General features: G+C 53.5%; 2 protein-coding genes across 5 annotated transcripts; one reads left to right on the top strand and one right to left on the bottom strand.

Moving 5' to 3' along the window:
- Nucleotides 1–834: 834 nt before the first annotated feature.
- FAF2 (Fas associated factor family member 2) lies at nucleotides 835–15,001 on the bottom strand. The gene is made up of 11 exons (XM_064725304.1): nucleotides 14,814–15,001; nucleotides 9,047–9,115; nucleotides 8,497–8,631; nucleotides 7,949–8,025; nucleotides 6,677–6,815; nucleotides 5,333–5,418; nucleotides 5,161–5,252; nucleotides 3,581–3,758; nucleotides 2,520–2,691; nucleotides 2,213–2,356; nucleotides 835–1,649 (listed from the first exon to the last, which is right to left on the bottom strand). The coding sequence occupies exons 1-11, from the start codon at nucleotides 14,874–14,876 to the stop codon at nucleotides 1,467–1,469; spliced, it is 1,338 nt and encodes a 445-aa protein (XP_064581374.1). The 5' UTR covers nucleotides 14,877–15,001; the 3' UTR covers nucleotides 835–1,466.
- A 670-nt stretch (nucleotides 15,002–15,671) lies between these two features.
- On the top strand, nucleotides 15,672–22,194 carry CLTB (clathrin light chain B). 4 transcript variants are annotated; one of them, XM_064725306.1, is made up of 6 exons: nucleotides 15,672–15,947; nucleotides 17,498–17,541; nucleotides 18,662–18,779; nucleotides 19,134–19,245; nucleotides 19,628–19,681; nucleotides 20,182–22,194. In XM_064725306.1, the coding sequence occupies exons 1-6, from the start codon at nucleotides 15,764–15,766 to the stop codon at nucleotides 20,351–20,353; spliced, it is 684 nt and encodes a 227-aa protein (XP_064581376.1). In that variant the 5' UTR covers nucleotides 15,672–15,763; the 3' UTR covers nucleotides 20,354–22,194. The 4 variants fall into 4 exon arrangements, with proteins under 4 accessions (XP_064581376.1, XP_064581375.1, XP_064581377.1 ...); XM_064725305.1 differs by having other exon boundaries at nucleotides 15,673–15,947; nucleotides 17,495–17,541; XM_064725307.1 differs by lacking the exon at nucleotides 19,628–19,681 and having other exon boundaries at nucleotides 15,673–15,947; nucleotides 17,495–17,541.
- Nucleotides 22,195–23,632: the final 1,438 nt, after the last annotated feature.

Below are 23,632 nucleotides of genomic sequence, written 5' to 3' on the forward strand. Positions count from 1 at the left end.
AGATTTGTACTTTTTTTAAAATGAAAGTTGCTAGTTCTGCTTGACCAAGTAGTGCAATCATTATTTTTTTTAATGTTGTGGCTGATTTTGAGAGGGATATTCACTAATAAATGTATGATGTATACCAACAGGCTGGGCCCAGCTCTTGTCTCCATGGGGGCTTGGGGGGGAGCGTGGGGGCCAGGGATGGGAAGGAGCTGCTGCAGCTGGAAGGGCCCTGGAGAGAGGCTTGGAGCAGAGCCTGAGGGTGGGAGCAGGACTGGGTGGCTGCTTTGCCCCAGCAGGATCTGCTTTTGAGCAGCACCACACACTCCCTCCTGCTCACCTAGCGACCCCTCACAGCTTGCACAGGGATGGGAAATTCCTCCTGGCTGCTATCCCAGGACAGCAGAGCGACACCTTCCACCTCTGCTCCAGCACTCCCATGCTGGGCCAGGGAAGGGGCCAACCCTGTGTTCCTGCCCATGAGATGGGCGTTGAGATTCCCTCCACCCCCAACCGTTCTTGGCTCCAGAACAGGTCACTGCAGGAACAGGCTCCGGCCCCTCTGCCCTAGGGCAGCCCGGGCAGGAACCAGCCTGACACTCCCACACCTTTTCCGCCTCCCACCTGCTCCACGAGGCTGACCCAGCCTCCCTGAGCCCAGAGCTGATGCCACAGCACAACCCCAGCCCTGCCATGCCCCGTGCTGGGCTCGCTCTCATCTCATCTCATCTCATCTCATCCAGCAGCTCCATGGGCACACAATCAGCAGTGTGAGAGCAGAGGCTGAGTGCACCCACACTCCTGGGAGCCACAAGTGCCACAGCAGGGCAGAAAGCAGCAGCACAGACATGCTAGAGGCAGAGTTTATTACACTACGCAGGCTAAGAACCCTGGGCAAGGCCCCACATGGGTAAGAATCGAACCAGCTCTTTATCAAAAAGTTAATACTATAGTCAACCCCAATCTCCTTTGGTCATTACAAAGCAAGAGAAATATTAAAAGAACAGTATTTATACACAGAGGGAAGCTGAAGAGAGTCTGTCCAGCCCTTTCCCCCCACCCCAATCCCAGCACGTTCCGGAGCTCGGTCTTGTGTCTCTCAGGAGCAGCAGAGTATCAAATCTTCACAAGATGTTGGGTTGCTGGGGTTTTATTATTATTGTCATCAATAAAAGCAATAATTACCAAGAGCTGCCATTCCTGTTCCTCCCCAGGGAGGGCGGAGGGGCAGCAGCAGCTCCCCCCTGTGTGCCCCCCGGCGCAGGGGATGGCCGTGTGTCCTCTCGCCAGCGCACACACGGCTGGCACGGGCCATGTGGTCTCTGATCCCTCGTTTGTACGCAGTCTTTTAAAAAAAATATTGTATTATAATAATAATATGAATTTCTCTTTCCGTTTTGTGTCTTCTGGAAAAAAAAAAACAAAAAAAAAAACCCAACGAAAAAACAAAAACAAACAAAAACAAAACCAAAAAGGAAGTGTCAATCGTCCGTGAGGTCCTGCACAAAGAGGACTTCCGTGTGGCTGAGTCCCGCCTCCTGCAGCGTCGGGGGGTTGGGCCACTCCTCTGTCGGGAGGCAGGGCAGGACACGGCGAGGGAAGTTGGCCTCAATCTGGAACTTCTCAGGGCTTTCTTTCAAGGAGAACAGGAAATCGTGGATCACCTGGGAAAGAAGCACAGAAATAATTGCCAGCTGGGGGAGCAGTGACACAGCCAGAGTGAATTCTGGCATCTCGTGGGGGAAGGCTCCCAAATTTGCACCATCACTGTACTGTAGACCTGAGACAGCCATTTCCTTGGCACACATCAAACTGGGCTTGGCACAGAGCACTGGGGAGACCAGACTGTTTCTGACTCTTCCTACACCTTTATTTCATGGAGAGCAGTGGAATTATAATAGAATATATATATTCTATATAATTATAGAATGTTAAGGGTTGGAAAGGACTCAAAAGATCATCTAGTCCCACCCTGCTCTTGGGAGGGACCAGAGATCATGGGCAGAGACACCTTCCAGCTTTTCAGAAGGCAAAAAAAGCTTCTGCCACTTTTTCTGCTCTTCCAAGCTGGTGGAACCAGGCCCTACAGCACTCTCCTTACCAAGGAGCAGCTCTGCCTGCCAAGGCTCTCAGCAAAGGCCCCATTTGGCAAGTCCAAGGGAAAAAAGCCACCTGCAATTCTCTTTACCCATGTTCTGGAAGGCCCCTCAGCTCTGCCCCTACTCACCGTCAGTGACTGTGTGAAGTGGAATCGCCGCTCCACTCTGGAATCGTTGGGCAGCTTGAAAATGATCTTGACGCTCTCTGGGTCATCGGGGTGTGGCTCTGGAGGAAGGCACTCCGACCTCCTCTCCTTCTCCTCCTGCAGTGTCTGCAAGGCAAGGAGGGACAGGAGCACTCAGCTGACCTTTGTGCCTGTCCCCTGCAGCACAGCTGCCCCAGGAGCCTCGGGAATGCTCGAGCCCCGAGCAAGACAAAGCAATTCCTCCTGCAGGCCAGGCATCCCAAGGACACTGCAGCCCCTCTGCTCTCACCTGCCGCCGCCTCTCCTCTGCCAGTTTTTGCTGCTGCACTTCCTCCTCCTTCTTCTTCTTCCTCTCCCTTTCCTCCTTCTTCTTGCGCTCCTTCTCCTGGTCTGCACGCAGGGATGCCAGGTAAGCCTCGTCCTGCTGCTGCCTCAGCACCTGGGTTTGGTTCCTCTCTTCCCTGCAAACACGAGCGGGAACTGGTCAGGGCTAACAGGCCCTGGAGTGAGGGGATGGAGGCTGAGGGCAGGCCCGAGGGGGCAGGGACAGCCTCCAACTCACAGAAGCACACAGCAGGTAATGCCTTGGGGTACCACAAGCTCCCAAAAGGCCAAGCCAGGTCCCCACAGTCCCTCACAATCAAACTGCTTCCAAGGGTGGGTAACCCTTTAAAAGGCTTCTGAACCTCTGCAGCTTGGCAGAGCTGACAGTCAGCACAAGAACAATGCCTGGGATTCCTGCCTCGTACCTGAGACACCTTCTGGTTTCATCTCCTTCAAGTAATTCCTTGCCCATTTCATACACTGGAATGTGTTACTGGGTCCCCACACAGGGCGTGGGGCAGAGGAGGGACAGACAGAAGTCAAATGGTAGGATCCTGTTTTGGATGCAACCTGTACATCCCTAAGAGTCACCAGGTACTTGTGAGGCCCCACCAGAAAAGCAGCCAGAGCTCAGCACAGCCAGCCCAGGCAGCAGCACACAGCTGTGGACACCAGCTCTCCTGCCTGCAACGCCTTTGCTCCCACTTGGATCCAACAGGTTATTGTCCAAACTTTCCCTGCAAAGCTCCAGCATGCCAAAGGTGTGCTCCAGCTGCAGAGAACAGAGTACTCACATCCACCTCTCAGTGCTGGGACTGTGTGTGCAACACATCTGGCTCCCTGGCTATAAGATGGCCTGAATGTATGCACTGATGGTGCCCCTGGTAAGAGGAGAGCCCGTGGGCTGTGTGACAGCAGGGGAGGTGCTGAGCTGAGTGCCTACACTCGGTGTCTGAGGGAGGCAGGGCACAGAGCTGAGCCTGCCTCAGCACGGTTTGTGCTGCTGGAGCTCCAGTCCCCCCGTACCTCTCGAGGCGCTCGGACACCAGGTACGTCTGGTTGGCATCCATGATGAACATCAGCTGGTTGATGAGGTCGTCAGCCTGGATGAGCCCCTCGAGCCGCCCAACCACGGTCATCCTGCGGTCCTTGAGCATGATGACGGCCAGGAACGGGTACGTGTTCTCCCGCAGCGCCTGCGACACTGAACAGGCACAAACGTCACCACCCCGCACCGGCGCCACCAAGGGTGCAGCACAGGGGCTCCCCATCACTGAGGGACAAGGACAGCACCTTCCCCAGATATTCTCTCTTCCAAGGCAAAAAAAGGCCTCAGGCTCCATTTTGAAAATCAAGCCCTGTAAGTTAGCAAAGGGAGGAAATGGCTTTGGGAGCACAAAGACCAATGGGGAAAAACCCAAGCTTTCGAGTAACCAAAAAAGGCACTTTTAACTCAAGCAGGAAGGAAGTAAATGGCTCTGAATGCCCATTGAAAATAGGACAAAGCCATGGGTTTAAACTGCAGGAAAAGAAACACAGGACAAGTACATGTAAGCATTTGCTCAGGTGATTAGGGATGGCTGGACTCTGGAAGAAACTGTCATGGGGGAGATGGCAGTATGTCCACATTGAACATTTCTGAACAAATTAGGAATTTAGGTTGGTTTTGCTGGAGACAGGCTCTGTCTGATGTAGGGAATGGAACAGATAATGTGCTTAAGTTACTGCTCATATATGGCTGTTGATCCCCTCCTTGAAACACACATGGTATATTGTGCAACTTGGAGCCTCTGTTACCAATGGAGCCCCCCAAACAAAACCACAGCAGCTCAAGGATTAAATGGAAGGTCGTGGTCCCTTCCAGCTCTGCTTCCCAGGCTGTGACTCCAAAGCATTGCAGCAATGAAACAGGAATAAGTCAAAGACTGTCTCCTCAGAGAGCTGTTCTCTCCAGTTGTTGATAACTGGGAGCAGAACTATGGAGCGAAGAGTGACCCAGAGGTGGCATTTTCTTGACCATGAAACCAGAAATGGTGAGAACAACACAGGAGCCATTAACAGAACTTTGGGAAAAGGCTCCACTTGCAGCAAATCCTTACCAAACTGCTGTCTGGCCAGGTATCAACACTCCCAGACACTGTGGGCTTTTGAGGAGACACAGAGATTGGCTGTGGATTAAGGTGACTGTCTCAGAAAGGGAAAGAAGGCACCTAACAAGTCCTTCCTGGCCTCAGGCAGCACAGGAGCCAGGGTTAAGGACAGATCTAGTTGGACACTTGTTTCTCCACTCAGTTTATCCCCAGCACACACCCACCAACTCCCATTGACAAGGCACTGAAAGCAGCCTAAATGCCCACAGCAACGAGCACAGAACTGCCCAGGAACACACAGAATGGTGGAGGTGAAGATCAGAATGTATTTCCTTGGCATCCAAACCTTTGAGATATCCCAGGAAACCAACACATGTATTTCCCCATGCAATCCTGGAATCTGTTGTATTTTGTGCAAGTAGACAAGAGAGTGTTTCATGCGTAAATGTGTCAAAGAGCATCTGGCTTGTTCAGAGAGAGGAGGGGACAGGTAAAGCCCAGGAGGGACACACTCACCTCTGTATCCCTCTGGTTTATTGGTTGAGCAAGCCCAGAAGAGCATTCTAGTGTTGATGAGGGTGATGACCTCAGGTGCACACAGTGTATTGCTGGGGGATGAGAAGAGACCATGTGAGGGAAGCTGCATTTCAAATCCAAGGACAGCTATGTGGGAAATTCTCCTACCTACCGGCAGAACTCATCTGTGTCCTGGTGGTCATCCCCGTGCAGATACACCAACAGGAAGCGCAGCTCCCGCTTGGCATCGTTCAGTGCCTTGGCAAAAGAGCACAGCAGGTAAAGTTACACAGGATCTGGGCAAGGGGAATGCAGCACCCCCACGGCCTGTGAGACCCAGGCCTTCACTCTGCCACTGGATGGTTTGAGTGAAGCAGCAGTGGAGGATGAACCTGTCAGACCTTCTAAATGAGCCTCTATTTAAGAGGGCTACAGGGGTGTTCTCTCAGGTTGTGGCTTTGGGGGACACTGAACTCAGAGTGAAGCTGGGCAGGCAATGACAGGGACTGACACCTGAGCTGCCTCCCAGACTCAGCTAGCAGTGAAAAACCTCCTTCACTCCCTGAGCCTGCACAGGACACAATCCTCAGATCACACCAAATGAAAATTCTATTAAAACAGGTAATAAATAATGCTGCAGGCCTCCAAAAAACCAGACAACAAAGAAAAGAATCCCTCCCTTTCCACATCTATAGTGTCTGGATTCCACCCACCCAAGAGCATTTTTAACGAGATCACAGTTTAAGTGCACAATATGCTCCCTGTTTTACTGGCACTGAGTTTTGGTAGCCCAACCATTCCACAATTACTTGAGTTTGGATTCCAGGAATGACTGGAATCATTACAGAGGAGCCTGTAAGCGCTGCAGAGGCGGTGAGCTCCATCACTGTGCAGTGTGGAGCAGACAGGCACTGACAGCTTTTCCCCAGGCACTTGGGAAGCAGTGCTGATCCAATGTCTGATGGGATGCTCTGCAGGAGACCCTTCCCTTGGCCAGGCTGAGAGCAGCTGTGCAAGAGGCAGTGTCCATGGGGATGCTCCTCTTCTACAGAGAGCCCCCTCAGATTTGATATATGGCACACTCACCTCCCACAATTTCTTAGGAGGTCCCTCTCAATGTTGAGGCCCTGAACTATTGTGAAGTTGTATTGTGACACAAGCCCAGGCAGTTAATCCCAATTTGGGGAACAGAAGGACAGACTGTGGCACAGCACACCAGTTTATAAAAACAAAGGCAGGATTACAAAGAAAAGCTGTCGGCTACAGAGTCACACAGACGGTCGAGGAACAGCCAGAGTAGCTTTGCTTTCCAACTTTGCAGGCTTGGCAAACCATCAAGCCTGGCAGACACTGGTTTCCCAACACACTTGTTCACTAGCTCTCCATTACCCTGTTAAGAGAGTTTGGGGATAAATGCTGGGCTTGTAGATGAAAAGCAATTTTGCCATGTAGGCCCTGATACCATGTGGCAAAATGATCACTCCCCAGGACCTGGGCACCAAGACATGACACTGACCTGGCTGTAAGTTCCCTGGTAGAAGACAGGGTGTATCCTCCCATATTTTTCCTCAAACATATGAATAAACGAAATAATGTCACCCACTGGGTCGGTGACCCGACTACGAGGATCAGGGCGTATAAAACGCAGAGCAAACCTAGGAAGGAAGCAAAGGACACTGCAAATTCAGCTCACTGACTTCTTGAGGCACAGGTTTTCTTTTCTACTGATAGTCACTGGGATTCATAAAGGGGAAAAAAGTCATAGCTGAGACCCTTGAACATTTATAATCTGAAGCTAAACTGGCACCCGCTCCAAACTGATACCCCTGCTACAGAACCAGCCCCCAGGGAAGATTCATCTCATGCCAGGGATCAGTAAGGATCCGAGTTCTGTGTGATTAAACAGCTTCAGCTTCCTCTGAAGCATCAGGCATAAGTCACACCAACAGGAGGAGGTTTGAAGAATTTAGTCAAAGATGGGCTGTTAAAAGCCACACGGTTTTGTCCAGATAACTTTGAAAACTGCATTTCTGCTAATCCAGAACTACCAATTCCAATGTACAAAGAGTTGCAGAAAGAGAACATTACACTATGAGTCCTATGAAACTGTCCTTCCTCTGAAGCTGAAACAGCTTCACTGCAAGGCAGAGATCAGTGCTGTTTAGTTCTACTGATGCACAGAAGATACACTGAACTTTGGAAATATCTTTAATGGGGAAAAAAAAGTAATACAACAGGGAAAACTGCTAAACCAGGGCAGATGGCAGCACTGCTGGCTATTGACCATTCCCTTTCCCTCTATCAATGCTGTAAAGGAGACTAGAATCAATGTTTTGGGGCAGTAAAGGGAGAAGAGACACCAAAAGGAATAAAGCAGAGGTGTTTCCAGTTTGGGTTTTGCCAAATACCATCCAGGAATTAGGGCAGGTTAATCTGCAGCCCAGCCCAAGGGGACACGATTCTGATGTTTGTCCAAGAATACCAAACAGCTGGACACTGTTTTGCAACCCCTTTGTGTGGCACTCAGACTGCAAGGCTGAGTGGAGTTAGAGATCCAATTAAACACTTCATTTACAGAGCTGCAAGGTGCTCTGTTTCTCTGCAACAAGATTTATTTCTTCCTAAACAGCATAGGAACTTCACAAGGCCACAGATAATGCCAGTTAAGGAAACAAATGGAAAATCTGCCATGAGGTCTACAGATCTAAGTGACAGAGCTCCAGCCAAATCCCAGCTAGTGTGTTCCCTGATGCAGTCAATAAGTGAGTCAGCACAAACAAGGACTTACCTAAATATATCAAGTAATGTGTAATAGGTGAATCGGAATGGAAGCATTATGAAGTAGTAACCCCATCCTAACAGGCCCTGCAATTACAAAGAAGGAATTTATTTTCTTACCTATACAAAAAGACTAACAGCACCAAGTCTTACAGGTGCTCGTGCAAATTTGTTTGTAAAATATTAATGAAAGTAATACTGTATTCTAATTATTACACATTTAAGGGGGGCTCTAAAAAGAAAAACATTATCACTGCCACATGGAAGGGACAGTCCTTTGTTCCAATTCCACTGATCTAAAGGCTTTACTACACCACAGCAAGACGGTCTATGACAAGAAAAAAAAGGTCCTCATACTGTGAATCACAGCATGGAAAAAATCTCCACAGCAGTAACAGAAACTGAAGGGATAGCTCTACATTTTGTTTTCGTAAGATAAAATATTTAGAAAGGAGATAACAGCATGCAAAGAAAACAATTTCTTTCCCTGCTTGCAAGTTCTGTATTCATAGCGAGTCAGCCAAGCAGCAGGACAAAATCCAGTGTAAGATAACTTGCCCTTGGCTGTGGCCTTGAGACAACGTAGCTGTAGATCCTGTGGTCAGCTGTATTGACCTGCAGCGGCCGCAGCGGAGGAGGATTGAAGACACTTGGGACACCCTCTTGCTCGTTCAGTCGGTCCTGCACAGCTGCCTTTGACACAACAAAGAGCAAAGGGAGTTTCAGGCATTGTATGGGTTTTATTCTTTGGACAGTGACAGTGGGTATTCCTTGTCCACAGCCCCAGGGCACTGGATAAGCACAGCTCCTGACAAACAGGAACCCCCAGGGCTCCTTTCCATGTGGAAAGGCTTCTCCATGGCAGCCAGCACACAGGCTCCACAGGAGCCACATCCTGCACCACTCAAGGGATTGTTCACAGCCAAAACAACTCTGCTGGGCTTGGCTGAGACCAGCTCTGCAGGTGTGTGGAGATACAGCTCTACAGAGCTACTTGGGTAAATCCAGGGGGGAACAGATTAATCTGACTGGTAGGCCCCCCTCCCACAGAGGGCTGCATTTAATCCAGGTGCTTGGAAACTGCTACAAGTCTCATTTTCAGTGGTACCTCTATGTTCCAGTTGTGCTGCTCCAGTGTGTGGCGACATTGGTCCATGGACTCTATGCCAGTCAAGTCCTAAAGGAGGAGAATAAAAGCAGATGAGTGCCACAAGTGCTGCATCCTGGCTGCTCTTAACAAGGCCTGAGCACACGGTGGGAGTTACCACAACACATTATCACAGTGCTCCGTTTTTAAGTGCCCTGCTCTGAGTTTAAGAGCAGAGTGACCTGCAAACACGCAGGAGGCCCCACACAGGCCTTTGCACTCTGCCAGCAGCAGCCAACTCTCAGTGTGCCCAAGGTCTGTCACTACAACAGCACTCAGCACAGTCAAGGGTTTAACACAATACTGCCCACAGGCTCCACTCTGAAAAGATGTGCTGGGCCAATGCCCTCAAACATCATCTTGAACTCAAAATACTGACAAAGCAGTTCTGAAAACTCAAGATGACTGTTACTCCACTCACTGCCAGCATAAACAGAAACTAAAACCAAAACGAGCCAGGCATTACTGAAGGTGATGTTCCCAGCACCAAAGAGGAAGTAAAAAAAAGCACAGTAAACAGTGTAGTAAAAAAAGCAGGAACAGTCCAACACAGGGGCTGAAACAGAAAAAGTCCAAACACACTGACAAACCTCAAAGCCACTGGGAGGATTTTAGCCCTGTGCCAATCAGAATTTCTGCACAAGAGATCAAACCATTGTGTCTGTTATTGCAGGAAGCCACATCAGTATCTCCTGAACAGAGACAAACGTTTGCTGAAGGAACACCCTGTCACCGTGCCACACACATCTGTCCCCACTGCACTTGCTTTAAGGCCTGAGCAGATGTGTTCCTTGCTTTCTTGAAAAGCCCCTGACGGGCTCCTGACCAGTTCAGAATGCACTGAATTGGTTTTTTTTACTGGAGAAGGATGGTGCATGTATTCCCCTCCCTGCCCCCATTCATACATTCCACATGCCATTTCCACCCGAGCAACAAACACTGTGCACAAATGCCCTATTCAATCTCTGGGCTCTGTTCAAACTTTTGAGCATTTCTTGGCTTCTTTCTCACCAAGTCTTCACATCACCACCTTCTCTCCAATCTACTGGGCAAAAATCATTGTTTCATTCTGCTGCACAGACCCAATCAGACTGTTTAAAGCATTGTGAGTGCAGAAGTTCAGGAAAAAAAAAGCACTTCAAGTCACTGTTCAGTGGTGTATAAATATTTATTAAAAAGTAAGTCTGCAGCAAGCCTTGCAAGGGAACACTGCAGAACTGGATTTCATAGAAGAAATAAAGCTCAGTGAACTCAGCTGTTGCTGCTAGAATACCTTTGATTATCATGCAGTTTCATCATTTAATGTTTTAGTTCAGCTATCTTTCTTTGAAGATGTGCTTCATAGAGTAAAATTTAGGGTTTGCATTCTGACTTTATTTTTTCAACCTGAATTCCTACAGCAGGCACTTCATTGTCTTTTTATAAGGACACCATTAAAGGCACCTGCAATCTACTCAATTAATTGATTTTCCAGTCACAATGTGTTTATTGCAGAGCCTTAGAAGTCTTCTGATCCCCACTCCCCAATATTCTGGAAATTCTGGTGGTGTTTACAAAGTTACAAGATTTGGCAGCTCATTTACACCTTTGTTTCTAAATGCCTGGATTATCTGTGAGCACTAAGAACACCACCGTGCATTCCCTCCTTTTTAAATTATGCAAAATTCTTCTGCAGTTTTAGGTCAGAAAGCAGCAGAGCTATCAACAAGCATTTAATGAGCACTGAAACACTGCAGCATTTGCAAGAGCATCTGAGTTCCACAGAGACACCAGAGCCAACCAACTCCACCCTTTGTGACCACCACCACAGTGACAGGCAGCCCTACCACTTCTCAGGGAGGTGAATTTCCTTTTACTTTTTTTTTTTTCCCTTAGCATCTTAATTCAGCTGCTCTCAACTCCAACCAGAAGTGCCAAAGCCACTCCAAGCAGCTCCTGCCACTTGTGTGATCAATGAGGCTGAACAATTAAACACTGCAGGAGCAGCTGCCAGCACAGGCAGCTTTTAACACTCAGCACCTTGCTGGCTGCTGCTCTGATGTGCTCCACTGGATTTAGCACAGCTCCTCCAGGCTCTGGGAGAGACAGCAGGGCTCAGAGTGACCCACACCCGATGGGAGCAATGGCAGCACCACAGCTCAACTGCCGCTTCAGACAGCTCTTGCTGGCAAACGCTGATATTGGTCATTATCACCCCCAGGGCATTCCTAGGGCCCCTGCTTCACCAAGTCATGGAAACAGATCAGAAACTTGAAACTCCACATTATTTCCACTGCCTCAGCATCTCTGGTGAACTTTGATCAGCTGCAAACTAACATACATGGCAAACCAGTACATTCTTTGTATCATTAGGGCTAAGAGAATAACCAGCATCTTCAAACCTTGCTGCTCCCATCTCTTATTAGCTGTCTTTAGGAGCATGGATCTTACAGACATAATAAGTAGTTAAAATTAGTCCCATTAAACCAGCACTCTCAAATCTGCAAATAAATCCAAGCTCAACACAGTGGCTAATATTTCTAAAACAAAATATTAAATTCCACAAATGCCAGAAAACTTCAATAGTGCCTTCTCAACCATCACACAAAGCAAAAGTGTTATTGTAAAGCATCAGGAAGATTTTGCTGGAGGTAATGATTTGTATCTCTCACCTTTGAGACTGCTCAGAATCTTCTCAATGCTGCAGCAGTGGAAAGCACAATTTCATGCTTCAAAAGTAAAGGAATACCCTGAGTGGGCAAAGGTTGTAAACTGGACTGACGAAGGCGTCGCCTCCACAGATCCACAGCACAGGAGATGCAAACCCACAGCACTGCCCGGCACTGCTCTGCCCTCCCAACCCACTGCCAAACCCAGAGAATTTCCTTCCAAGGGTAAAGAACATCTGAGCTCTAACTGGAAATGCCTTAACCAAGAGTTTCTCAGTGCATATTACAGCAATGCCTTTCTGAGGTTGTGATCGATTCACTGAGTGGGAAAGCTGCCTGGAGTTTCATGTTTCCCCCTTCCCCTAAATCAGAGCCATATCCAGCCTTGAGCATTCTGTTTTCTCCAGCTGAAGTCAGAGATTATGAGTGCCAACTCTCTTGCAAATAACACTCCATTACTTTACATTAGCATATTCCAATATCAGACATCAGCCCAAGTGTAATGGGCACAGATCAATAACCAGATCCTAGAAAAGCTGCTCTGCTGCTTCTTCCATCTCCCAAATGAATCACATCTCCACAGCTTTCCTGAACTGTTCACAGCAAACTCCTCTCTCCAAATGTCAGGACAGCAAGGTCTTGACAGATGAAAAATTGAGATGCTTTTATTCCCTTACATTATTAGCCAGCTCTCTGGCAGTAAATGGGAGGCTGAAAGCATGCAAGAGGCTTTGTTGCTTTCATTTCAAGTTTATCCCAGTTTTTTCTACTGTTTTTTCCCTTTACTAAGCTGCCCCAGCACGGTGCAGAGAGCTGCCCTGTCCCAGCCCTGCCCACGAGAAGGAAGCTGCTGGTTTCAGCTTTTGCCAGCACAGCTGTTTGTATGAGCAGTACAGAAGCCTGCACACAAACAGCAGAGGGATTAATGCAGAGCAGGCACTAACACAGAGCTGTGCCCCACAGCTCAGGCAGCACAGCACATTCACCTCTGCCTGCAAAGGTGCCTCTCCAGCAGGGGCAGGATGAACAGCTCAGGGTAACAGCATTTCCCCCCAAGAGCTGTTTGGGGTGAGCAGCAGTCCTTGCTCAGTGCTTCCCTCCCTTTGGAGCTCTGTTTCACTGAGGGCCTTCTCTATTCCTTACCTCATCCTTGCCATCCTGCCTTGTTTCCTGGAGTGCTGTGCTGCTCTCAGCACAGTGCAGGGGGACAGAACCCTCTGTGGAAGGACAGGGCTCTGTCACCATGGGATGCTGCACAGCCACATCACAAAGTGGGAAATTATCCTTGAAAACACTGAAATGTTTGTTCCCTGCAAAGTCAGCAGGGATCCCTGAAGGCTTTCCAAGCTGACTTGTAGTAATGTACAAATTATTTTAATGACACTTACTTAATCTCTGCAAACACCTCATTCTTCCTATTGGAGTCTGAGGAAAAAAAAAAATCTCTTCCAAGAGGACTGATTTACTTTTGAGGAAGCAGCAGGACTCACACCTGAGCCCTTCTCAGCTAGGTGGGACACACCAGAGGAGAGGGAATCACCAGTGGGGGCTGCCATCAGCCCTGGAGAGAGCTGATCCAACACACCCCAGAGGAGGGAGGATCCTGGCTGCTATCCAAGCCTTCTGCACCACAGCTTTCACATCTGCCTCTGCACAGCAGTGGTCTAAGTGAAAAAATGTCTCCCCTTGACAGCCTGAGGAGTGTTTCCCTGTGCCTCAAAGCAGAGCTTGACAGGAAGCTGGACTAAAGCATGAATTCCTTCTGCTGGTTTCCTGGCAGCCCTCTGTCCATGACAACACCAGGCAGCATTGGGAAACAGGATTATTTCACTTCCCAGCTGCCCACAGGGGTTTGAAAACAGCAGCAGAGGCAGTGGTGAGAGCAGCTGGTGCTACCTGTCCAGATCAAGCAGAGGAGCAAGAACCAGGATCTGTCACAGCAAGAGAATGGGACATTTCCATGTGCCAAACCCTCAGCAGGCAGCACAGGGACAGCAATGGCTGTCACTGCTCTGTGCCTTCAGTCTGTATTTAATCTGACTGCCCAAAGAGCTCAGTTTGCAGCAGGCTTAGAGGGGACATCTGTAAAGCAAGTTTCCTCCTGGGTCCAGTCACGGGAAAACAGCTCAGCACAGGAATTAAATCAGGGGCTGTGAATCAGCTGAAGGCTTGGGAAGTCAATGAGTGGATGATGAACACCTGCACTGGGTCACCTGGGGAAGGCAGGGCCAGATGCCTCTGAGCCCCTTTAAATCAACAGTTACACCAAACTTTCAATGCACAGCCTTAAAAGATAATGTACAGCAACAAAAGCAGACAAAGCACTCTTTAAAGTGATCGTGGCATTTGTAAAAGAACTGCAATCCAAGGGATGCCACATCGTGTCCTACAGCTCAGAAACAAACTCAAGACACCTGAAGGTAATTTTCATAGCTCAGCACATTTAGTTACTCATCACTGAGCAACCTTAGGAATTTCAGCTGCCCAGCGCTGTTTTCTCCCGAATAAACCACATCTTCAGACTGTGTTTGTGATCATTCATCTGCCACACAGCCCCGGGCCTCGCAAAGCAAAGGTTAAGCGACCTTGCCTGCGCTGTGTAGCAGACACAGATTAGATCATTACAGTCTCCAGCGGCGTTACCCAATCGCGAGGGGCAGGAACCATGTTCCACAGAAACCCACTGCATAACTCTGCCTCGGTGCCAGGAAAGGCTCTCCAGCTACGACAAGGAAAATTTTCAGGCTAATTAAAATGGCCGGGACTTACCAAGGAGTTTTTCCTGCAAGGAGTGTACTGAGCAGGCAGCTCTCAATTAGCCATGACAGAACATCGCCCCAAAGAAGCGTTAAGGGCACGGAAATCTCACTCACCCCGGCCAGGACTGGGCCCATAGGTGTCTCTCCTCCCACCGTCCCCTCACGCCCAGCTCGACACCCCTCTCCAGGACGGGCCTATCCGGCTCCGTGAGCCCCGTACCCCCCAGCGCCGGCGGGGCGGGCCCAGCTCAGCCCTTTCCGCGTCCATGCACCGCCTCCCCCGCTCCCGCCGGCCGGCGCGGGCCCCCCGGGACGCGGCACCTGGAACTGCAGCAGCTTCTCGGTCTGTTCCGCCGTCAGCTCCCGTTCCTCAGGCGCCGCCATTTTGCTGCCGCCTCTGACCCGCCGCTCCGTCACTCTCCGGAAGTGACGTCGCCCGCCCCCACTTCCACCCCAGCCCCGCGCGGCGCGGCCAATGGCTGTTTATCGGCCACGGCCGGAACTGCCGCGCCGCATTCCGGACGCGACCGAAGTGCTCTAGGGCCTGTCCGGAGATGCCCGAATCCCATCGGCGGCGCTGGCCGCTCTCGGGTGTCCCCGGCGGGCGCACGTAAAGTTCCGAAGTGTGCCGAGCACCGCTCGGGTGTTCCCGGCGGACAAACGAGCTGTTCCGAAGCGTGCCAAGGGCTGCTCGGGTGTTCCCGGAACAGGCCGGGGATGAGGGGGCAGCCTGTTGCTGTGGGAGCGGGCCCTGAGTGGGGGGATATGAGCCGAAGACCCCCGGGAGCTGGCTGTGTTCCCGTCACCGCGGGGGCTGCCGGACACCGAGTGGGTCCTGCCCGGGCACCTCCAGTCCCGTAGCGTGGGTCTTGCCCGCTACCTCCGGTCCCGCAGGGTGGGTCCTGGCCGGCACCCCTCGTCCCGCTGGGCCGCCCGTGCGCCGGGCCCAAGATGGCGGCGGCCGCTAAGATGGAGGAGGCTGTGAGGGGCCCCCGCTCCCACCCGCAGCTACGAGCGCCCGCGTGAGGGGTCGGCGCGGCGGGACCGCGGCCAGTCGAGCCCCGGGGGAGGCAGGCGGGCAGCCCCGGCTCCCCGTGCCCGCAGCGGCTGGCGGGGAGGCGGGACGCGCCCGCGGGCCCGCCCCGGCGCTGATGTCAGCGCGGCCGCCCCGCCCGCCGCCGCAGTGACAGCGACAGCTCCGCCCGGGCGCAGTCGGGCCCAGCCCAGCCGAGCCGCGCAGCCGGACCGGGAGCGGCGCGGGCGGGCCGGTCATGGCCGACGACTTCGGCTTCTTTTCCTCATCCGAGGGCGCTGGCGCCGAGGAGGACCCGGCCGCCGCCTTTCTGGCCCAGCAGGAGAGCGAGATCGCGGGCATCGAGAACGATGAGGGCTTCGGGCCGACCGACGGCGAGGCGGCCGCCGCCCCGGGCGGGCAGGCGGCCCCGCCGGAACAGGGTGAGCACGCCCGCGGGGGCCGCCCGGGCGCGCTCCCGCTGGCCGCGGGCGGGCTCCCGACCTTGTGGGGTAACGGAGGGCTGTCCCCCTTCTGCCCCGAAGGCAGGGAAGGGTCCTACGGGCCGCATCCACACGGGGCTGCGGTCCCCGGGGGATCCACAGCATCCCCGGTGGGTGATGGGGTCTGTGCGGCATCTCATGGGCCGGTGGCGGGGTGACCCTGCGGGCCACGCTGGCATCCTAGCCAGGGTCATCTGGGCCTTTGCTTGCGCCCAAAGGGCTTCTCGAACCTCGGGGATGTGGGGTGAACCCTGAGCTGGGATGTGCCAGCCATGGGGCGATTTCTCCCCCGTGTGCTGGATTTTCCGGGTTGGATGGACTCCCGACTCCATGTTTCAGTGCTCCCAGCTATGGCAGTGTAAAAGGCATCCAGGCGGCACTGAGGAGCAATGACAGCCTTGTCACTGTCCCCACAGACAGGAGAGCCCTTTGGGATGCAAAATGGAAGACATTGCCATTGGGAACGTTGTGGTCCCAGGCCCTGCAGGTAGAATGTGCTAATTCTGCTCTCTTGTGTCTCCAGTCTGCAGGGGCTTTGGCATCTGCTCTCTGTATGGACATGGGGGCACTGTTGCCACAGGGCTCTGACTCTTTCCCCTAACGCAGCCCCACAGGGTCTCCTCATGCTGTCTGTGGAGCAGTGGTTGCAGAGCTCTGCACACCGGGCCATGGAGTCAGATCTGGGCCTGGGGAGGTGTTGTCAGCCACAGTGATAAATGCAGTTAGACAGGCTGGAGCTGGGTGTAGTCATGGGGCTGAGCACTTTGGGGACAGTGCTGGCCTGAGCTGCATTGTGTCTGTGCCTGCAGCTGGCTGGCCAGGAGAAGCCCTGTGGTCACTGGGGAAAGCTCAGGGCCTGGAGCGTGACTCCTTCAAAGCCTTTTCTCTCCTGGCAGCAGAGAGTCCCCTGCCTGGGCTGGCTTTGTGCCCCAGGTGTGCAGCTCTCTGGGGCTGTGCAGGTAGATGGGTGCCTCATTACCAACCCTAACCCTGCAGCTCATCCCAGGTGGGCTCCCAGGACCTGGGCCTGCAGGCATGCCCTCCTGTCCTGGTGGAGCACAAGGAGTGTTTCCATGGGCCGTGTCCCTGGAGAGTTGCCTTGGCACTTGGCCGGCAGCTCTGGGATCAGCTGTGTCCATCTGCAGGTTGGGGTTAGTCAGGTTGTGTTTCTACAGTCAGAGCAGCAGCCTGTGTCAGTTTTCTGCTGGAGCAGTTTCCCTAATCTTCAGATAAGATTAAATACCAGTGAAAACACCATAAAGACATAAACGCTTGCAGAAGTTTGTGTGGGAGAGTGAGAGGTGCTTGCTGAATCCCACCAAGGCCAGGACACTGGGAGGGTGTTGTGCCATGGGTGTGCTGGGCTGAAAAAGGCACAGACAAACTCCCAGGAGCTGATCTGATGTAGTTTCATGGACACCAGCCCCTCTGGGATCACCTGCAGCTGCCATAGTTGTGTTTTTCCTTCTCTCTTCCTTTTTCTCCAGCAGGTTTCCAGAATGGAGGAGCCACTGTCAATGGAGATGTCTTTCAGGTGAGAGCTCAGCCTTTTGCTGGCCCAGGGCTGCTAAGGAACATTGGGTGGGTGTGGGGCCAGCAATTTGTTGTTCTGCCCCCAGCATTGACTGGAGTTTGCTATCCAGCTGCAGAACAGCTACGGTGCTCCTGGAAAGGTCTGGGTCTCCCGTGGGAGTCCTGGCTGCTCCATTCTCTTTGAAGAGAAGATGTGTCCCACCTGCCATGATCTGCCCCACATCTGTTTGCAGGTGGCTTGTGCCATGAAGGAGTGCCTGGGCCCTAAGAGCAGGTGACAAATCGCCCATTCCCCAAGAAGTTCCCTCTCTCCAGCCTGGGTAGCTTCTGGAGGCCTCTGGGGCAGGCAGGAGCATCTCTTGACAGAGACCAGAGACAGGATAGGGCTGCCATGGGACTTGGAATTCCCTTGAAAACCACTTGCTCCGTGGCCAGGGGCCTTTTGGGGGAACCCGTGTGGATCTCAAATCACTTTGGGAGCCTGAAGCCCAGCTCTGCTGTCAGCAGTGCCAGCCTCTCACAAGCCCTTCACCCCACTTTGTACCCAGCAGTGGGGCATATGCCCTGCCCAGGCGTGGTTTACAGGATGATAATCGCATCAGGAATGAGACAGACTTAATTAGATTGAGGATCTTGGAAGAAAGCTGTAATCCCATTGCAGAGCTTGGTGTCAGACTGGGCATGTGGCCAGTGGAAGGTGTTAGGGGAGGTGCTGAGCCTGGCAGGGCCCTCAGCTCAGACGTGGGGGAAGCAGCTCAGTCCTGGAGCTGCCTGGGCCCCAGTGAGGGCCAGGAATCCCTGAGGAGCAGATCCAAGGCCAGTGTCTGCCCTGTGCCCTGGGGCTGCCCGGAGGATACAAGAGCTATGGTGGCAGTGAGCAGCAGGTCACGGAGGGAATCGCTGGGACGGCTTCAGGTGACAGAGCCTGAGGCTGGGAGAGCAGCTTGAGCAGCACTTTGGGAGCACTGTCCCACATGTCCCAAGCTGTCACCCTTCCTGCCTCCCATCTTGGCTTGTCAGTGCTGGGAGTGTGGAGTCCTGACTGCTGCCAGCCCTTGGAGGTGGCTGGGCCGGGCTCTTGGGGACACTGGTGCTGATGGTGAGGTGCTCGTGTGCCGCAGGAGTCCAACGGCCCCACGGATGCCTACGCAGCCATAGCCAAGGCCGACCGGCTGACCCAGGAACCCGAGAGCATCCGCAAGTGGAGGGAGGAGCAGAAGAAGCGCCTGGAGGAGCTGGGTGAGACCCAAGGCCGTGTGTAGCCCCCTGTGCTTGTGGCACCTTGTGACATGGCAGTCAGGGCCCTTGGGGTCCCTCATCTCTTGGTGACCTTGCTGCATCCCAGAGAGATGTCTCGTGCCCCTGCCAAAGATCTGCCATCCTTGGGGCTCTGGTGCTTTTTGGCCAGTGTTGGTGGGGACTGGGGATGGGTGTGAGGGGCTGCAGCTGTCCTGCCTGCCAAGGGGCTGCTCAGCACACCCAGCAGGTGCCAGCGTGGCTGATGGGCTCTGTGTCACTGCCTGCCAAGGGGCTGCTCAGCGCACCCAGCAGGTGCCAGCGTGGCTGATGGGCTCTGTGTCACTCGGGCCTTAGATGCGGCATCGAAGGTGACTGAGCAGGAATGGCGTGAGAAGGCCAAGAAGGACCTGGAGGAGTGGAACCTGCGTCAGAATGAGCAGATGGAGAAGAACCGAGCAAACAACAGGTATGTCGGGGTCAGCATGGCCAAAAGGACTGTCTGCCTTCCTGGGATGTTTGAAGCCCTCTTTGCCCACAGTGGGCTCCAGCCCTGCAGGGACAGAGCCTTGCCAAGCAAGGGGAGAGTTCCCAGGTCTTGGAGTGGCTCTGGTGGCTGTGCAGAGCCACTGTGGCTGGAACCACACTGGGATCACCCTGGGATCTCGGTGCCTCCTGCCCCTGCATGGGGCTCGCAGGGGGGCAGGGTTGGGCTCCAGGTTCTCCTGGTGTGCTGAAGTGTGTGGGTGACTCTTTGGGAGGACTAACCCCCTCTGTTCTCTCTTTCTAACCCTCTGCCTGCCTGTCGCTCCGCTCCGCTCCACTCTCTCTCTCTCTGTGCCCGGGGCTAGGATCGCTGACAAAGCCTTTTACCAGCAGCCGGACGCCGATGTCATTGGCTACGTGTATGTGCCTCTTACAGACCCTATCCTGCCCCGAAGGCTCTGGGGGTCCCGGCCCCAGCACTGCCTGCCCAGCCAAGGGAAGGGGGGATGCTGGGAGGTGGCATCACCACTGGCCTGGTGAGGTACCAGAGGGAGGATGATGCAGCTGAGTGTCTCCAAATGGTGGAGTTTTAGGAGATGAGTGGAGCTCCTAGAAATGTCTCTCTGGGAGCTGGTTGAAGATGCAAAGCCATGGGCTCTTATGCCTCTTTTTGGGGATGGCTCTGTGGGGGTGAAGTCTTGGGAGCAGGCAGATACTCCTGCACCCCTAGATGAATGATGTTTTGGGTGAGTACAGCCAAAGGCAGACTTGAGCATTGTGTGTCTCTTGGTCCCAGAGAACACTGAGCTCATCAGCTGGAGTAAAGGGACAGGAAGTAAGGACACAAGGGTTTTTAAGACAGAAGGAAGAGTCTTCTTGGAAAGGGCTCTGCCAGTGACAACCCTCAATATCTTTGCAGGGCCTCGGAGGAAGCATTCCTGAAGGAGTCCAAGGAGGAGACCCCAGGCTCTGAGTGGGAGAAGGTGGCCCAGCTGTGTGACTTCAACCCCAAGAGCAGCAAGCAGAGCAAGGATGTCTCGCGGATGCGCTCGGTGCTCATCTCCCTCAAACAGACGCCCCTGTCCCGTTAGCTGTGCCTGGCACAGCCGGGAGCACAGCGGGCATGGCTGGGCTCACTGAGCCAGGAGGCTTCAGGGGCCGGCCCAGGAAGGGCCTCCCACCCCCTGCTCCGTGATCTGCGCCTCGGCTGTGCTCGAGTCACTGGTTGTATAACTCTCCCCATGGTTTTCCTTTGCTTAAAAGGTGCATTGGTCTCTTTTTACACTTATTTATAAATCACTGTGGCATTTCCCCGGGAAGCGGCACTGGGTGGCAGAGCTGAGTTAGTGGGGAAGCCCCAGCCCAGGCTCTTCAGGAGTTTATGTCTGAGGGCCTGGCTAAATGAGCAGAAAATATCCCATCTTGTGTTCCCCACTTCAGCCCTGTGCTGGGAATAAACCTGCCTGCAGCTGTCCTGGCAGCCCCATGTATAGGCTTCAGTCCTGATCCCAGTGGGATCCCGGGCTGCTGTCTGCCTTTCCCATGGGATTTAGAGCAGAGCTGGAGCAGGGTTGGGAGGGTGGAGAAACAGCCCTGGCTTGTCTCCACACTGCTGGGTCCTGCAGGGAGCGTGGCTGCAGCACTGCCAGACTGGCAGGGACTGAGGAATGTGAGTACAGGTGCCCAGGTTGGGCCTGGACTGCCAGTGGCTGCTCCAAGCCCAGCAGAACTCTGCCCAGCCTGGCTGTGCCTCGAAAAGTTGGTGCAGCTCCAGTGTCCATGTCCCATCCATCCTGCAGTGCTGGCAGCACAGTGCTGTGGGCCACTGGGAAGGGACTGTGGGGGGAGTGTGCAGGATGTTTCCTCTCCTTCCCCTATGAACACCAGCAGCTGGGAATGTGGGATCCCAGGCTTTGGGGACCCCTGGTTTTGCTCTGCTCCTTCTCTTGCTACCAGAAAGGGAGATGGAGGCTGTGTAGTTGCAGGGAAGGAGGTAGGAAGGTCCAGCTGCTTGTGGGGCAGGTCAAACCCCCATCTTCCTAACCCAGGGGCCCAGAGCAGGGTTGGGCAGAGTTCTGGTGCTGGGGCTTGTACTGGCCCTGGGAACAACCTGCACATCTGTCTGCAGTTGCTCTGCCCCCTGGCTTTGCCCACCTAAGGCAGTGTGGGGAGATGCCTCAGTCCTGCTCCCTGCTCGAGCTTTTCCTCCTCTGCTTGGCAGGGATGGCACCAGTCCTGGGAACCTGCACAACTCCTGGGCAGCAGGAGAGGGACAGCCTTGAGCTGGTGCTCTGGGTCTGGCCTGTTGAGGGCTAGGGAAGGGCTTGCAGCAGCTTGGCAGGACGTAGAGCAGAGCCCACAAAACATTCACTTGAGCCCCTCTGCAGAGCCCTGCTCAGCTGGAAATCAAGTGTGCAGAGCTCTCCTGCCCTGCAGCTGTGGCTCCAGGGCTAGAATGTCACCAGTCCTGCTGCTGCAGCTGTGGGGGTGCCTGGGCACCCAGGGCTCTGGGGCATGATCTCACCAGTGGGCTGGGAAGGTAAATGGGTGTGTAAGGAATTGCTGTTGTGTGTGGGACTGTGCCCCCTGCCCATAGGGCTGATCATTCCTGCTCGGCCCCCTGAGCTCCAGCATGCGTAGGCAGCTCTGCTGTGCTGCACGACACCTGGGGACTCGGCTCCTGCCTCAGCCTTGCATTGCAGAGCAGCAGGAAGCACCCCTGGCTACTTGTGGGGGACACTGTGCCCCCTGTGCTCTGTCCCTCCAGCCCTGCAGGCAGCTGGGCCCCTGGGTGCCCCAGCTGCCATGAGCTCCGTGTCAGGCCGGGGCAGCTCTCGGGGAGCCGTGCCCACAGCTGTTCTACATCCCCTCGGCTTTGGTATCTGTGACTGTCCAAATTACCTGTTACAATAAACCAACATCTCCAATCCTACAGGGCACTGTTGTATTTCTGCATTAGGGATGCACGCTGTGTTTAGGAGAACCTACAGCCATGTGGAAAGGATGGGGCTGGAAGAGGAATATCCTACAGGTAAAAAAAAGGAGTGAGAGGAAGGCCAGAGGGTTTGTGCTTGGATGGGGCCAAAGCAGTGGCAGCAGGACCCAGGCTGCCCATCCTCAAGGAACTCTATCTCTATCCCCAAGGAACTGCAAGCTCTGGCTTGTCCAAACTGGCTGAGCTGCTCCCTGTCCACTGCACCTTTCTCCAGCTGCCAAGGGATTGTGCTCATGGATCTGCCCACCTGCTGCTCCTCACACCCTGCCCCAAGCTGGCTGGGCTGGAGGTGCCAGTGGGGCAGGCAGAAGCAGTTTCCTCTGGGAAGGATGTCCTGTGCAGGCAGCTGTAGAGAGAAGAGAGGCCCTGGGCTCCCTATGCCAAGGTGGAGCTCACCCTGCTCAGCACTGGTGATGGCTTGATGCCCACCCTCACAACTCAGAGATCAGCTCTGGTGAGCAAGAGCCTTCCCTCTCTCCTTGCCAAGGCCACCAGCACAATTCCCTGGACAGGACAATCCATGTCCTTGTTCACAGACAGAGGGTTCACCCCTGAGCCCATCCTTACAGGGACTCAGGGCACAGGCACTAACTCACAGAACACCTGGAAGCAGCCCAGGCTGCTGAGGGAGGTGTTTCAGCACAGGCAGAGGTGTCTGTGCCCCTTCCCCTGCAGGTGTGAGCTGCTGCAGCCACAGAGCAATGAACAGAGACCCTGGCCCCACGTCCTCCCAGCTCTGGCCCTGGCATGGGAGAGCAAAGCCTCGTGGATCACCAAAGCCCTGGTAAGATCCAAAGCCAACAGTGGGACCACGTTTGTCAGGATACAGGCAGGACAGGTCCCCTGGAGAAGGAGGTGTTGCTGACTCCCCAGCAAGAAGAGCCAAAGCAGCAGCACATCCCAGAGAACACAGCCAGACCTCATTTCAGAAATGTGAGTTCCCCGCTTGTTTTCACAGGGAGTTTCATGTCTTGTTTCTTGCATCAGCACAGCTTCAAGACAGCCATGCCCACTCCTTTTTCTCCCTGCACTGTTTACTGTTACAGCTTCTCAGTGCTCTGCAATCCAGTATCAGTCAGAATCTTGCTGCAATTCACTTTATTACTCACCAGTTTTAATTACACAGCTCACACAACCTCCTAAACTGCCTCCCCCGCTGCATAGGGACTTTGTCCTGCCAGGACCAAGCCATAAGCAGTAATTCCTTTCTCATGGGCGCTCATTTCTCAAATGCTGGTCACTGCCTGACTACAACCACGCCTCAGAGCATGACCGAGAAGACACAATTTTATCAGCCTGTGACAGCATCAAGCAGGAACAAGAAGTCTGACAGGGTGACATGCAGCCTCAGTGCTGCAGGAGAGCTCTTGGGGAA

The sequence above is a fragment of the Zonotrichia leucophrys genome, chromosome 13, assembly GCF_028769735.1.
Source record: "Zonotrichia leucophrys gambelii isolate GWCS_2022_RI chromosome 13, RI_Zleu_2.0, whole genome shotgun sequence".
NCBI classification, from domain to species: Eukaryota; Metazoa; Chordata; class Aves; order Passeriformes; family Passerellidae; genus Zonotrichia; species Zonotrichia leucophrys.